This window comes from Cnephaeus nilssonii, assembly GCF_951640355.1.
Source record: "Cnephaeus nilssonii genome assembly, chromosome: 13".
NCBI lineage: Eukaryota > Metazoa > Chordata > Mammalia > Chiroptera > Vespertilionidae > Cnephaeus > Cnephaeus nilssonii.
This window is the reverse complement of record NC_137084.1, coordinates 83,561,184-83,575,881: the sequence shown is the minus strand read 5'-3', so window position 1 is coordinate 83,575,881 and position 14,698 is coordinate 83,561,184. Positions and strand designations below refer to the sequence as shown.

The following is a 14,698-nucleotide window of genomic DNA, read 5'->3' as shown; positions in this document are numbered from 1 at the left end:
CCCCACACCATCCCTAAAATCAATTTTTAAAATAATAAAAAAAAGTGAAAGAAAAAAATCAAATGGGAGGGAAAACTGGAAGTAGGAGGCCGATAACTCAGTGTACTAGAGCAAAGAGTTTACTATTAACTTGGCAACTTACTGCAGATCGATCCAGGAAGAATTGATGGAACTCAAGGAAGATACGACGAGTCTCCTTGGAATTGGTCTGTTTATAAAGGTCTGAATAGAGATAACAGAGCTGTAGTAAAGAAGAAAATGAAGAAGAAAAGTGAGAAATCTTGAAAAATATAATCTGTTATATTCTCATAGAGTATGAATGTTTGGAACAGGCAAGTCACCATAAACAATGTACCCGAACAAAGGAAACAGTAGTAGTTAAAACATTCAACAAAGTGCTTAAAAAAATAAATAACATTTTAAGTATCTTTCATGTCTATCCTTATATGTTTAGAAAACTGAAAAAAGTCTTTCCCACTTATTTCACAGAAGTGAAAAGTTTTATGGTTTATTACTCAATGTAAAAACTTTGAATGTGCTAACTTGTAAAATATATTACCAATGTCGCAGGGTCAAACTGTGAAACTACATGGTGTAAAAAAACAGCCAAGTGAGCAGGGCGGGATTTCAGCAGTTCAATGCTCTGGAAACAGCTGCACTGCCCATTGATCTAGAAAAGGAAACAATTACACATCAGTGACTCCAACACAAATGCAAATGTCACATGAGCTCAACTAAGCATAACTATCAAAATCTACTTAGATCCACCGTAACAAATTCCAGATCGGAGAACTTTCACTAGAATTTACTAGCAACCCAGGCTATGGAATCTTTTCCTCCGCCATGAGCACTTTCAGGGGAGAGGCTGGGAGGAAGGCCATCCTGGAGAATGCAGGTTAGGAGATAATTATCAAGGAGCGGAGGCATCTCGGAGTCAGCACACACCTACCTCTCAGCATCCTGCAAATGTCCTGGAAGACTCTGCCTAATAAGAAACCAGCTCTTTTCCTTTTCTTTTGAACTAATCACAGAAATGGTGGTAGAAAATGGAGTTGTATCACTTTAAGTAACACTGGCCTATAATAAATGTATATATTCCTTACCATACAGAAAAGAGCAATCATTAAAATGAAGGTAACTAAAATCACAACTTTCATATAATTTTACATGTAAATGAATTACGGTGAGACTAAAGTTAATCTAAGAAATAGTCCCAATCCCATACAATCTCTCTTAGAAAACACAATGGAGGCCGACACCATCGTGGGCTCAGCGCACCTGCTTTTCCAGATGACCTAATAAGTCCACAATTCTTATTTAAAAAGAAAATATAAGAGGCCGTAACACTTGCTGCCTCCTGCACGCCCCCCACTGGGGATCGAGCCTGCATCCTGGGCATGTGCTGTGACAGGGAATCGAACCCTGACCTCCTGGTTCACAGGTCACGCTCAACCACTGAGCCATACTGGCTGGGCTGCGGTAGCACTTCTTATTCATCCTAGGCAGCCAGCAATACCCAACTATTAAAACCAAACAAGTTACAAAAACAACAACAACAAAAAAACAAAACTACACAATAATATCCCCCATAAACACAGACACAAAAATCCTCAGCAAAATAATGGCAAATTGAATCAGCTACGTCTAAAAAGGAAAATGCATTATGACCAATTAGGGTTTATCCTGGAATGCAGAGCTGGCTCAACAGGCTAATATCAATCCATACTAGGAGACTAATATAATCATCTCACTTGTTCAATAACATTCAATATCCATTCATGACAAAAACTCTCAGCAGACTAGGAATAGAAGGAAACTTCCTTAACCTGTAATACAAAGTGTTTGTGAAAAACCCACAGCTAACTTATTATACTGTACGATGGAAGACTAATCGTTACTATTATTATTTAGTAATAAAGCCAAGGCGTGCTGCCCCACCACTCCAGTTCAACCGCATCACTGGAGTCTTAATCAGTCCAGTGACGGCAACAACAGAAGTAAAAGATAAACAGATTGGAAACGAAAAGGCTGTCTCTAGTCACAGACACCGTGGTTGCCTATGGAGAAAATCACAAATTTGTTGTTGTTAACCCTCACCCGAGGATATCTTTTTCCAGTGCTTTTTTAAAGAGAGTGGAAGGGAGGTGGGGGGAGAGAGAGAGAAACATTGATGTGAGAGACACATCGGTTGGTTGCCTCCCACATGTGCCCTGGGGTGCGGGATCAAACCTGCAACAGAGGTTGCCCTTGACCAGGACTTGAAGCCGCAACCATTTGGTTTGTGGGCCGATGCTCTACCCACTGAGCCACATGGGCCAGGGCGCCAAAAGAGCTATTTTAAAAAGCTCCTGGAAGCACCGAGCCAATCATATTCCTATATACCATCAATAAGCCACTGGAATGTGAGATAAAAAGAAAAACAACCTTTACAAAACACCTCCCTCTCCTAAAATGAAGTACTTAGGATTTTAAAAGCAAAGTCATTCTTATTGATTAAAGCTAAAATAAGCAACTAACCCACTAATTAACCAGTTAATTTTAGTTAATGTCCAAAAAGTGTTCATTTTTACAATAATCAAATATCTCAGAAAATTAATGGGTTTTTTTTAGAAAAAAATATTATCACCTGTTCATGTTCAGTACCAAAATCATCATCCTCTGCTCCAATAATGTGAGGTGCTGTGCGGGTCGCAGGGCTCCCGATAAGTGACTGAGTGTCCTGGTGATATTCAGAGAAAAGAAACAAAAAGATTACCTGTCATCAAATTCAGAGAAGGAATAAAGATGTGGTTTACCAAACAGGTGTGACTTCTTTTTATTTGTTTTCTTTATGTACTTTACTCTCAAAAGAGTGGGTCTCAAGTTTTCAAGGCCATGAACCACAGCAGCAAACAAACTACAACAGTATTTGGGGGTGGGGGGCACGATTCTCCTGGAAATAATAAACATTCTTTGCTCACTATACTCCTGGTTATCTGATTTCAATCACTCTCAGGATACTCATTTATTACTTCATACATGTCTAGACCTTGTTACAGAAAAAATAAAATTAGCTTATATAAATTGTTAAATATTAAAAAGTTATATTTTAAATTTGTGAGTGAAGACATCAGGGCAAAGGAAACATCAGAGTAGAAATGATATTACAAAATTTGCAGAGGTTAATACAAAGATTTCTATTAATGTCACATATTGAAAACTGTCACTAAACCTTAATTTTTCATTTTTAATTAATTTTCCTAAGTGCACAATGCAGCACTTCCAGCCCTGCACTGTTGGTATTTTGGACAGGTGATGCTCTGTGGGAGCTGTGCTGTGCACTGTAAAGTGTGTAACAGCACCCTTCCCTCTGCACACCTATGGATGCCAGGAACAGCCTCCCAGCCACGGCAACCAAAAATGTTCCCAGATATTACCAAGTGTCCCAGGGATAAGATCCTTCCTGGCTGAAAATCACAGGCACAAGGAAAATTAAAATTTAAAGCCATCACATAAAACACTGCTACAGAAACAAAAATGACAAAATTACAAAAATAAATTACAGATATTACTCCATGAAATAGAACATCCCTTTGTCAATTCACTGTGTAAAATTCAGCATGAAATAGGCAGTGTAGAGGCCCAGCGACCATTACGGCAGAACAACCAGAATGACAGGTCGCTATGACGCGCACTGACCACCAGGGGGCAGATGCTCATCACAGGAGCTGCCCCTTGGTGGTCAGTGTGCACCCACAGCAGGAGCGCCACTCAGCCAGAAGCCGGGCTCACGGCTGGTGAGCGCAGCGGTGGTAGCGGGAGCCTCTCCAGCCTCTGTGGCAGTGCCAAGGAGTGGTGAGCCAAGCGGTAAGGAGTGAGCAGGTGGAAGGTAAGGAGCAGTGAGCCAAGTGGTAAGGAGCGAGCAGGAGGGAGGTTAGGAGTGAGCAGGTGGGTGGTTAGGAGCAAGGGTCCTGGATTGCAAGAGGGATGTCCCTTGAGGGGTCCCAGATTGCAGGAGGGCGCAGGCCGGGCTGAGGAACACCCCTCCCCCCACCCCGCAATGCACAAATTTCGTGTATCAGGCCTCTAGTTAATGGATAATGTAAAATATATGGGATGTTTAAAGACCACAAATATTAAATTCAAAGACACCAGAGTATGAAGAGAAGTAACAATTTCGGAAGAAATAGAAAAGAACAAAGTTGGCTTAAATCTGACAGCAGCTGAGCAAAAAGAGTGGGGCTATAAAGTTTTGGGAGTCATCTGCAAAGTAGTAGTCATTGAAACAAGTTACAAATTAAGTAAATCACATGTCACTGTAGTTTTTCCTCCCTAAGCGTTGTCCCAACGCTTAGTATTTGCATCTGCTAAACTGGAGCAACACAACGTGCACCTCACTCCGGTGACAGGAGCCCCGCTCCGCGCTGAGGAGGGGACGGAGCGGACACCTCGCTGTGGACCACCACAAAGCGAGAACTGCGCCCACTCTGCCCTGAGCCCGGGGTCTTGCGAGGGCGACACCGAGTAACCCAGCGCGTGTCCCACTCAGGTCACAGGGGAGCTCTGACCGCGACCCAGAGCAACCCACACCTGCTTCTCCCCGGTGTGCCTGGAGGAACCAGCACACGCCTCACTCTGGGACACAGGAGAGCACTGCCAGGGCGACCCGGAGCAAGTGGGTGTCCCCAGCCAGGGGCCACAGGACTGCGCTGCAAGTGCGCTGGCAAAGGGACCTAGGGTGCCACCCTGCCCCATGCCAGAGGGCTCTGGGCCCTCACAGGGAGCCGCCCGCCAGAGGGACTGTGCACGTGCTCCCACCGCCCTGAGCACCTGAAGCAGACAGCTGAGGGACCGGGTCTGTGGGCGAGAGGGCTACAACGCAGCAGAGACCATCAAGGCTGAGACCCCAGGCAGACCCAGCCCCTGGGCTAACGATGTCCAGACCACTGCCCGGAGTGGGTCTTCAACCTCTCAACCCCAAGAAGGGTGCCCAGGGCCAGAAAGAGACAGCAAAAATGGGGAGACAAAGACACAACCCCCCAAGGAAAGAAAAGGATGAATCGCTACAGGGAAGCCCGGGACCTGGTTGGGATGTCAGTAAGGAGGATTCTCTGGAAGAAACCAAGATGGCGGCATAAGGTAAACACCTAACTGTTGCCTATCACAACAATTTTGAAACTACAACTGGAAAACAGAGCGCACACCGTCCAGAACCACCGGAAAGCTGGCAGAGTGGAAAACCTGCAACTAGAGAAAAAAAGAGGGGGACGCTGAGCCTCAGGAGCTGTGGAGGTGCGGAGATCCGTGAGCGCGGAAAGGGCGGGCGGCTGAAGACGCGGCAGGCTTGCTCGCAGCGCGCGGAGAGGGAGGGCAGCAGATGCTGCGTGGCTAGCTTTCTCATTTAGGACAAAAATAAAACCTCCCGACTGCACTGAAATCCAGCTGCGGTCGGGGAGAAACTGGTCTGTTTGGCAGCGGACGAGGCTCGAAAGCTGCCTTCTCTCAGAGGCGCGCAGCCATTAATTCGGGCACGGAGAAACCTGCCCTCTTACGGCGGCGCGGATAGAAACCAAGTTTGTCTGCGCCATTCTGAGACTCCGCCCCATCCAAGCTGAGCACAGCCCTCCCAGTGACTGGATTTCTTGTTCGGGAGAAAAATAAAACCTCTGGTCTGCACTGAAATCCAGCCCCAGCTGGGGAGAAACTGGTCTCTTAGGCAGCGGGAGAGGCTCGAAAGCTGCCTTCTCTCAGAGGCGCGCAGCCATTAATTCGGGCACAGAGAAACCACCCCTCTTAGGGCGGAGCAACAGGAAACAAAAGCTTGTCTGTGCCACCCTGAGGCGCCGCCCCATCCAAGCTGAGCACAGAAGCTCTCCCAGCGGAGACACTGCTGATCCTCACAGCCAACTGGCTTGGAGATCAATTCCCGCCAGTGATACCAACAATCCCAACCACTCTGAACTCCAGTTTCTGGGGACACGCGGGGGACCCAGATGCCTACGGGACTCTCGGCCGGTCGGAGAGTGAGAGTGACTTTTCTGTCGGTGTGGACGACACCAGATTTCAACCACTCTCATAAGGGACACATTCAAGAGGCAGACTCAGTGAGCACCAAAGCCCTACTGTGTCTCCAGCACAGCAATTCTTCCGTTATAGACACAGCCGGCCCTCACAACCAATTGGACCAGAGGTCAATTCCTCCCAGTGTACCAACAGCAATCAGGGCTACATCAAGACTTTCCACTCAGCCCACAAAGGGGAGTACCAAGAGTGACCACCTAGGGAGATTGGGGAAGCTGAGCTACCGGCCCCTATAGGTCACCGACCACACAAAGCCACTCCATCAACACAGGGAGGCAGCCAAAATGTGGAGACATCGAAGTATGTCACAAGTAGGAGAGATGGAGGAAAGCAAACTAATGGACGACACAGTGTTCAGAACCACATTTATAAGGTTACTCAAGAATCTTCTAAAAACCGCTGAGAAACGTGAAGAGACCTTCAAGGACCTAAATGAGAATAGCAAAAAAATGGAAAAGGACTAGTCAGAAATTATGCATACACTGTCTGAAATAAAGAATATACAGAGTAGACCACCGCACCCGAAGAGTCAAACCAAAGATCTGGAATATGAGGAAGAAAAAAACACCCAACCAGAGAGGCGGAAAGAAAGAAGAATCCAAAAATGTGAGGATAGCATAAGGAGCCTCCGGGATGGCTTTAAGCGTACCAATATCTGAATTTTTGGGGTGCCAGAAGAGAGAGAGCAAGATACTGAAAACCTATTTGAAGAAATAATGACAGAAAACTTCCCCCACCTGGTGAAAGAAATAGACTTACAGGTTCAGGAAGCGCACAGAACCCCAAACAAGAGGAATCCAAAGAGGACCACACCAAGACACATCATAATTAAAATGCCAAGGGCAAAAGACAAAGAGAGAATCTTGAAAGCAGCAAGAGAAAAACAGTTAGTTACCTACAAGGGAGCACCCATACGACTGTCAGCTGATTTCTCAACAGAAACTATGCAGGCCAGACGGGAATGGCAAGAAATATTCAAAGTGATGAATAGCAAGAACCTACAACCAAGACTACACTACCTAGCAAAGTTATCATTCAGAATTGAAGGGCAAATAAAGAGCTTCACAGATAAGAAAAAGCTAAAGGAGTTCATCACCACCAAACCAGTATTATATGAAATGCTGAAAGGTATTCTTTAAAAAGAGGAAAAAGAAGAAAAAAGTAAAGATAAAAATTATGAACAACAAATATCTATCAACAAGTGATTCTAAAAATCAAGTGAATTCAAATCTGAGGAACAGAATAAACTGGTGAACATAATAGAATCAGAGGCATAGAATGGGAGTGGATTGATAATTCTCAGGGGGAAAGGGGTGTCTGTGTGGGGGTTATGGGAAGAGAATGGACAAAAATCATACACCTATGGATAAGGACAACAGGGGGAGGGAACGGGTGATGGGGAGATATGGGGGGGAAAAAGGAGAAACAATTGTAATAATCTGAACAATAAAGATTTATTTTAAAAAAAAAAATGAGGATTCTCTGAAAGGCCGGTGGCCTCTGGAGGGACCTTACCGAAGGCGGCAGCCCCTGCCTTAACTTTTCCAAACAAGCCCGAGCCCCGGGTGTTTTACTGGAATCTCTATGTTTGGTCTTTAGACCCAACCTTGTAGAAGCATGTGCTTTCTCAAGGATGCTCACCTGCTGATTGCATCAGGAGGTTAAATTCAGTTCAAGCTGTGGTGACAATAAAAGCCAAGGGAGGCAGGTGAACAGGGTACTTGGCGGCGATAGCCAAGCAGTGCCTTAGCCTCTCACAGAACGTGTGTGACTCATCACGCATCCGTTGCTCAGGGTCGGAGAGTCAGCCCCTGCAAAGTGGTGCCCCTCTGTGAGTACCAAGGAACGCAACGGAATGCAGCGGATCCTCGAAAACGAAGAGTAAGAAAATGAAAGTAACTGTGCAGTAAGTCACTGGAGCCCACTTGGGATTTCCAAGTTCCAAGGAATTGTTTCTCAGCTAAGGAATTCCCTCTCTCTGTTATACTTCTTAAGGATGTATGTTTTCCATTGGAAAAATAAGCCTATTTCTGAAAGCAAGGAAAAAAAAGGTTTTTCCTGTATTTGCCTAGGACGCAAAGGTTTTATATATATTAAAATAATTGTTATATTAATCAGGAAATTGAATACTTTAATGAATAGATTACTTAACACTCTTTAGTAATAATAATATATAATGTATTTGATTACATTCCCAGGGTTTAAATTTTAAGATTTGCTTTCTCTCCTTATGAAGGAAAATTTTCTACTTAAGGTATATGGGAAGCTCTGTCAAATAAGGAAATAAAATTTATATTCTCTCTCTTTCTCTCTCTCTCTATATATTATATATTAAATAGATTCTAATATGCTTTCATTTATAACCAAGTGTTATAAGTTATAATATTGTAGAATATTGTGCTTTGTAAGAAGGACAAGATTCCATGTCATTTATATTACTCAATAAAGTATCTAAATTTATAGAAATACAGGAGCAAAGAAATTTCATTATAGGACTAAATGAACTAAAAATAATTATAGTTTTAGTAATTTTTGTTCTAATGCAATACACTTGTTTGCATGAATCTAATAAGAATCTGATTTCTTCATAGCAGGACATGAGTCAGTTGCCAATTGTGGTTTTATTAACCAAAACTTGGCTGGAATGCCATGTCTGAGAGAGACATGCCAGGACTCTGGATGTCACCGGAAAGCTCTAAGGAATGAAGAGTGACTTTGAAGCCGATAAGCCCCTGAGATAAAGAGCCTGGTTCCTTGCTTGGTCACGTGGTTGATGGCAGTCTTTCCAGGTGAGGAACGAAGGTTGCTTTCCTGGGAGATGGCATGAAAGAAACCTCAAGACATCTATGGGGACCTCAACTTTAGGAATGCACCCCAATTCTGTAGATATTGCAGGCAAAGCCTGATGGCAACTGTGTGGCTTGGCTTTTTAGCCCTGGGAATACACTTTCTCATGAGATCCCAGCAAAGCACGTTTTTTAAAAAAAATAGCCTATGTAATCAACTGTTATTCATATTGTGTTCATGCAAACAATCAGGTCAAATTATAACTAGACTTAATAAGGATGATTTTAGGGAGAACAAATGTTTCAACAGGAAATTATCAGAAACTGTTCTAACGTTTGCTCAATAAAACTAAATTTTATAACACAGTTTGTCTCCACTAGATTACAAGCCTTACTTGTAACTAGGGAAAACCACCTCTAGGCACCATTGTCACCTCCTTCTGTGCCTAGGCCTCATCGTCCACCTGACAGAGAGCAAGTATCTCTCGGCTCTGAGAGAAACCTCTGCCCCGCCTCAGCACGAGGCAGCTACAGAAGAAACCCGGTGTGCCCTTTCCCTGAAAGAATTCAGAGCCAAGACCCTTGAGGGGGATGTGGTAGGCAGTTAGACAGGCATAAGCAAGGATGATAGGCCAACTAGAGGAGAGATAGACATACTTCTCACCACTCCAACTGCTCTGAAGCTAGGCATAGAGGAACCTGTGTAGAACTAAGCTTTAATCATAACTAATTAGAAGGAATTTAAAGTTTTCGTATAATAGAAGGTATAAAGATAAAGGAAAAAGAAAGTGAAGTAGACAAACTGAAAGGGTATGTGTAAGTTACAGAAGATATATATATATATATATATAAGTTACAGAAGGTATATATAAGTTATAAAAGGTATATATAAATTTTAAAAGGTATGTATAAGTTACAGAGAGTCTGTACAATTAAAGGAGAACTAAAGTTGAGGAGGTAAAATTGTGAAAAGAGATGTAAAGAAAGGAATATAACAGGAAGAGAGGAAATGAGAGTAGGAATACTTAAGAATAATTGTGAAAGTTGTAAGAATGATTAAAAAGGTCCTAAAAGGTTTATAAAGAGAAATCTTAAAAGGAATTATAAGTATACTAAATAATAAATCTAATAAAGAGAGCACCTGAATTAATTTGAAAAGTAATCACATTGTTTTAAACTAGAGGCCTGTTGCACAAAATTTGTGCTAGAATAGGCCTTCCTTCACCTGGCTGCTGGCACCCGTTTTCCTCCGGCACCCAGGAGCCAGGCATTCGCTACGGCTGGAGTTTTCACTCTGGCCAGCCGGGGAACCTGCAGTCTTTGCTCCCAGCCAGCTGGAAGTTTGCAGCCTTCACTCCCGGCCCGAGCGCCACGAGCGAAGACTGCAAGCTCCCTGCACCGCCCCCGGCCGCTCGGTGTGAACACCCACTGCATTCCCATGGCGACGAGGTGCAAGTTCCCGCCCCGCGGCCGGCGAACCTGCAGTCTTCGCTCATGGCGCCCGGGCTGGGAGCTTGCAGTCTTCGCTCCTGGAGCTCCTTCTGCCCCTGCCCTCCGCCTCATAACAGGCGTGCCACCCCGCCCGGCCACTATACGCCTGCGTATGCAAATTAACCTTCCATCTTTGTTGGGTTAATTTGCATATTCACTCCTGAATGGCTGGTGGGTGTCACAGAGGTACAGTCAATTTGCATCTTTCTCTTTTATTAGTGTAGATCTTAGAACACATATCCTTATATGTGAATAGGGGGTTAAGTTTTCCCTAAAGTTGTCTTTTCAAAGCCTATGCGATGTTATTAGAGAGGTAATTCAGCTGTGAATCCAGCAAACGCAACCAGTAAGCATGGTCAGACTGACTCACCAGAAATCAACATCAACTCGCCAACATCATCTCATCGCCTGACAATAGCTATGTCTACAGACCCCAGGCCTGCACGTAGCTACATCCCGCACCCTTGCCCCTTCCCTTTTATCATCCTGTTCCCTATACCTTGCTAGAAGGAAAGATTTAATGCTTGTAAGCACCCTGTCTTCTTAATTAAACTAACCACTGGTGTCATTGTAATTCTCTATTTTTTTTACAGTCTACAAAATCAGAAATTGAGCAGTAAATGTGCTTCGCAGACTCCAACCTTCCAAAGCAGAAAGTTCACCATCTCCCTCTGTCCTCTACAGCCAAGAAAACAAAAGGGGGGAGATGCAGGAGGGCACTGGACTTGGTTGGAATGTCTATAAGGAGGATTATTTGAAAGGTCGGGGGCCTGAGGGGACCTTGCTGAAGGTGGCAGCCCCTACTTCGACTTTTCCAAACAAGTCCAATCCCCGGGGTGTTTGGCTAGAATCTCTATATTTAGTCTTTAAAGACCTGACCTTGTAGAAGCATATATTTTCTCAAGGATACTTACCTGCTGATTGTATCTAGAGGTTACTTTTAGTTCAAGCTGTTATGACAATAAAAGTCAAGGGAGGAAGATAAACAGGGCTCCTTAGCAGCAATAGCCAAGTAGTGCCCTAGCCTCTCTTTCACAGAAACATGTGTCAGAGCAATCTGTTCATCCATCGCTCTGAGTCTACAGGTCAGCCCTGGTAAATCACCAGAAAAGGAAGTAAATAAAACGGAAGCATGCAATATGTCAGAAAAATAATTCTGAGAAAAGGTCACACAATTCATAAACTGAATGGAGGAGAAAAATCAACAACTTATGTAAGAATCAAGAGGAAATGCAAAATTATATAGATACAATAAAAAACACAATGGAAGGTTTCAACAGTAGACTAGAAGAAGCGGAGGATTGCATTAGTGAGTTAGAAGATATGACAGGGCAGAAAAACACACACCATCTAAAAGGTTTATAAAGAGAAATTGGAAAAAAATTAGAAAGCAGGAGGAGAGCCTAAGGGAGCTTTACAAAAACATGAAACAAAGTAACATATGTATAATAGGGGCACCAGAAAGACAAAAAGGAGCAAGGATTAGAAAACCTATTTGAAGAAATATGACAAAAAACTTCCCTGATTTTGGGAGGAAACAGTCACACAAGCACAAAGAATCCCAAACAAGATAAACCCCAAAAGACCCACACCAAAACATGTCCTAAATACAATGGCAAACATTAATGAAAAAGAAAGAATCTTGAAAAGAAGAAAAAACAAGATAGCGGCATAGGTAAACACGTAAACTGCTGCCTCGCACAACAATTTCAAAACTACAACTAAAAGACAGAACGGACATCATCCAGAACCACAGGAAAGCTGGCTGAGTGGAAATTCTACAAATAGAAGGAAAGAAAAAAGCACACCGAGACTCAGAGGAACTGCAAAAGGCTGAGGTACGGAGACACACGTGCGCAGAGAGGAAGGGCGGCTGAGTGCCTGGCTGGCTTTCTCAAGCGGGAGAGAGAAGGAAGCTCCCGACTACACTGAACCCCAGTTCTGACTGCACTGAACCCCAGTTCTGGGCGAGACCCTGAGGATCCAGACTCATATGGGGGGAATCTGGACTGTCAGGAAAAGAAAAAGCACACAGAAACTCAGTAGCCGCGAGAGGCAGAGGTCTGGAGGCGCATGACAGTGCGCACATAGAGGAATGACTGCTGAGTGTGCCGCTGGCTTTCTCTAGCGGGACAGAGACAGAGGCTCCCGGCTGCGCTGAACTCGTTTCGGGCGAGAATATGGGAATCCAGATTCAGTGGAGAAGAAACTGGTTTCTCTGATGGCGGGCAAGACTCAGGGGCGGCTTTCTCTCAGAGGTGCCTGCAGCGATTACCGAAGGACACTAAGACACAGGGGCCTCATAGGGCAGGGCTGATGGGAAGCCAAGGGTGTCTGCTCAGCCCTGAGACACTGCCCCATCCAAGCTGAGCACAAAGGCTTTTGCAATTTTGCAAGTGTTGTCTCATAAGGCCATCTCCAGCACAGAAGTTCTCCTGGTGTGGACACAGCTGATCCTCACAGCCAATTGGCCTGGAGGTCAATTCCTCCCAGTGATACCAACAACAATCAAGACTTAAATACCACAAGGCTGTACACACAGTCCATAAAGGGGTGCACCAAGAGTGTCCACCTCAGATAACTGGGGAGGCTGAGCCACTGGGCCATATAGGACACCTACCACACCAAGCTACTCTACCAACTCAGGGAAGGAGAGAAAATGTGGTGACAAAGAAATAGATCACAAACGAAAGAAACGGAGGAAAGCAAATGACTGGATATAGAGTTCAAAACCACAGTTATAAGGTTTTTCAAGAATTGCCTAGAAAAGGCTGATAAATTTAGCAAGACCCTTGAAGATATGAAAAAGGACCAACTAAAAATTAAACATACACTGACTGAAATAAAAAATATTATACAGAGACCTAACAGCAGACTAGAGGAACGCAAGAATCAAGTCAAAGATCTGAAATACAAAAAAGCAAAAAACAACAACAAAAAAAAAAAAACACGGAAAAGCAGAAAGAAAAAAGAATCAAAAAATTTGAAGACAGTGTAAGTACCCTCTGGGACAACTTCAAGCATACCAACATCAGAATTATGGGGGTGCCAGAAGAAGAGAGAGAGCAAGATACTGAAAACCTATTTGAAGAAATAATGACAGAAAACTTCCCCCACCTGGTGAAAGAAATAAGACTTTCAAGTCCAGGAGGCGCACAGAACCCCAAACAAAAGGAATCCAAAGAGGACCACACCAAGATACATCATAATTAAAATGCCAAGAGCAAAAGACAAAGGGAGAATATTAAAAGCAGCAAGAGAAAAACAGTTAATTACCTACAAGGGAGCACCCATACGACTGTCAGCTGATTTCTCAACAGAAACTATGCAGGCCAGACGGGAATGGCAAGAAATATTCAAAGTGATGAATAGCAAGAACCTACAACCAAGACTACTCTACCCAGCAAAGTTATCATTCAGAATGGAAGGTCAGATAAAGAGCTTCACAGATAAGAAAAAGCTAAAGGAGTTCATCACCACCAAACCAGTATTATATGATATGCTGAAAGGTATTCTTTAAGAAGAGGAAGAAAAAGGTAAAGATAAAAATTATGAACAACAAATACATGTCAATCAACAAGTGAATCTAAAAACCAATGGAATAAAAAATCTGATGAACAGAATAAACTGGTGAATATAATAGAATCAGGGGCATAGAAAGGGAGTGGACTGACAATTCTCAGGGGAAAAGGGGTGTGGGGGGTGCGGGAAGAGACTGGACAAAAATCATACACCTATGGATGAGGAAAGTGGGGGAGAGGTAAGGGCAGAGGGTAGGGTGGGAACCGGGTGGATGGGAGGTAGGGGGGAAAAAAGAGGAACAATTGTAATAATCTGAACATTAAAGATTTATTAAATTTTAAAAAAAAGAATCTTAAAGAATGCAAGAGAGAAACAAAGTTACCTCCAAAAGGTCTCCCATTAGATTATCAAATGATTTCTCAACCAGAAACACATCAGGACAGAAGGGAATGAAATGAAGTATAAAAAGTGATGCAAAGCAAGGGACTGAATCCAAGCATACTCTATCCAGCAAGGCTCTCATGCAAAATTGAAGGGGAAATCAGGAGCTTCGCAGACAAAAAAAAGGCTAAGGGAGTTTATCACTAGCAAGCCAGCAATGCAAGAAATGCTAAAGGAACTGTTGTAAAAAGAGATAGAAAGGAGAGGGAGAAAAAAATGGCGGCGGAATAGATAGCCGTGTCCCGAGCCTTGTCCCAGAGCAGATAGAAAGAACAGCTGAGGGTCACATGGGGAGTATTTGTTGGCGAGTTAAGGGACAGCTATACTCCAGGAGAAGGTGGGGGACTGTCGGACGGACGAGGCTCCCCTGACCGGGAAGCCTCCAATGCTCCTGGGTT

At 43.8% G+C, this 14,698-nt stretch overlaps 1 protein-coding gene across 3 annotated transcripts in view; it reads right to left on the bottom strand.

The window, feature by feature from the left end:
• The window catches only part of ARHGEF12 (Rho guanine nucleotide exchange factor 12), a 244,174-nt gene that overhangs the window by 83,057 nt on the left and 146,419 nt on the right, over positions 1-14,698 (bottom strand). For all 3 annotated transcript variants that reach the window (XM_079787790.1, XM_079787791.1, XM_079787792.1), the window contains 3 exons: positions 2,627-2,719; positions 560-670; positions 143-241 (listed from right to left, as the gene is read on the bottom strand). In XM_079787790.1, coding sequence (XP_079643916.1) covers positions 143-241; positions 560-670; positions 2,627-2,719 — 303 coding nt within the window. The remainder of the gene's footprint in view (positions 1-142; positions 242-559; positions 671-2,626; positions 2,720-14,698) is intronic.